Source organism: Octopus bimaculoides, chromosome 3 (assembly GCF_001194135.2).
Source record: "Octopus bimaculoides isolate UCB-OBI-ISO-001 chromosome 3, ASM119413v2, whole genome shotgun sequence".
Classification (NCBI taxonomy): domain Eukaryota; kingdom Metazoa; phylum Mollusca; class Cephalopoda; order Octopoda; family Octopodidae; genus Octopus; species Octopus bimaculoides.
In genome coordinates, this window is record NC_068983.1 from 15830111 (window position 1) to 15832187 (window position 2077).

The 2077-nt window shown below is 34.4% G+C and overlaps 1 protein-coding gene across 1 annotated transcript in view; it reads left to right on the forward strand.

The window, feature by feature from the left end:
* The window catches only part of LOC106882557 (A disintegrin and metalloproteinase with thrombospondin motifs 12), a 46169-nt gene that overhangs the window by 32237 nt on the left and 11855 nt on the right, over nt 1-2077 (forward strand). The window contains exon 11 of the mRNA XM_014933311.1: nt 1313-1407. Within this exon, the coding sequence (XP_014788797.1) occupies nt 1313-1407 (95 nt within the window). The remainder of the gene's footprint in view (nt 1-1312; nt 1408-2077) is intronic.

A 2077-nucleotide genomic window follows, 5' to 3' on the forward strand; every position in this document is an offset into this window, starting at 1 on the left:
ATATATATATATATATATATATAAAATTATAATATAGGGTATCTAAGAGATACCGCCACGCTGAAAATAACAGTCAAATCTTGACTCTAAACCACAATAAATGTTCATATAGCACGAAGAGCGAAGACGAAGATAAAATAAACTAGCAGAAATACTGGATAATTCCAGATCCCGGATTTCTGGCTATGCATAATAAATGCTTTGCCTTCATCAGTGGAATACACTCAGAAAAGTACATAAATACAAATATATATATATAAACATACAATATACTTACATATACGAATGTATACATACATATATATGCACGTATGCACACGACCAGTTTAAATTGCCCGCCTAAAAACTCTTAGATATCTCTTAGATACCCTATATTATAATTTTAAATAATTGTTACCTTTGATGGTTTTTATCCCCATGCTGGCCACTTGATAAGATCAATATTTTAAATATCGATCTTATCCTTATTTATATAAATTTATATATATATATATAGGTATGCATTTATGCATGTATGTGTGTATGTGCGTGCGCGCGTGTGCAATTCTAAATCGGAATATCAGCTTTCTGGAATCTTCTCCTAACTCATTCCTGCAGGTGTTGACATGATCCATATCAATCTCACTGGTCTCGGATTGGCCAACAAAATTCTGTATATCTTTTGTTGTTTTGTTCTGGGTTTTTTTTGGGGAGTAATTACAGAAATTACCTTGAAATTTATTTACGCATTTAAAGGGTTAAAGGTATGGAATATTGATTTCAAATTTTGGCACACGGCTAGCAATTTGAGGGGAAGAGTAAATTGATTACATCAGCCCCAGTTTTCAACTGGTACTTATTTTATACGTATTACAGAAGGAATATATTTTCCTTCTGTAATACTTTTTCAGTATCTCCTGTAAGTAGTTTTCATATCCACTGCTAAAAGAGTTTGATTTTTGCTGTGTAAAGATATATTTGATGAAATATGGGGGAAAAAAATTTTAACTTGAAAAGTGACACTGTGAGCGTCTTCACTTCTCACAATTTAAGGAGGGGATTTTTTCAACACCGTGAGGGTAAAATCGCTTTCTGCGGTAAAAAAAAATAAAAAAAAAATTGAGCGGATATATCCGTCTTCTGCATTCAAAGGGTTATGTTCTGGGTGCAGATTATCTATCCTGGATCCACTTTTGGTCTTTCATCACTCTGAGGATGGATTAAATAAATACCAGTCAGAAACCGAAAGGATTAAATAGACGATACCTCCCCCACACCACTCAGTATTTCCTGGTTTTGTGACTTAAACAGAAATCAATTACATATGTTTCAGAAGTCCAAGTGGGCACTGTCTGTTTGTACAAAATATCCCAGACGATGAAGTCCCAAAAGAACTTAAAGGTCTCGTTCTTAAAGATCTCACAGAAGGTAAGTCTCTAAAATATTATACGTTTCGGCTTTCACTTCTTTGTCAATTTTTTTTTTACTTATAAGCAGAAAACATACACACATACGCCCATACACAACCGTAGATGTATACGTTTTACATACGTGCATATAGACATTATATGTATGTGTGTGTGTGTGTGCGTGCGTGCGCATGTGTATGCATGTATGACGTATGTTTCACAATGAAACGATGTTAGTGTTGTGAAATATGTAAATAAATTTTCTGTCTTAGGGTTTACATTTATATTTAATGCTCCACCAACCCAAGCACCACTTAGTCCACGTATTGCAGTGACCTTTTTCAGTTACAGTCACAAATAAGAATGTAACTCAGAATATACTGTCAACTTGTGTGTGTGTATTCTCTTATTCTCTTATTCTCTTATTCTCTTATTCTCTTACTTGTTTCAGTCATTTGACTGAGGTCATGGTGGAGCACCGCCTTAAAAGGTTTTAGTCGAAGAAACCGACCCCAGGACTTATTCTTTGTAAGCCGAGTACTTATTCTGTTGGTCTCTTTTGCCAAACCACTAAGTTACGGGGACGTAAACATACCAGCATCGGTTGTCAAGTGATGGCGGATAAATACACACACATACACACACACATACATACACATACAGAAATATATATGTATATATATATATAT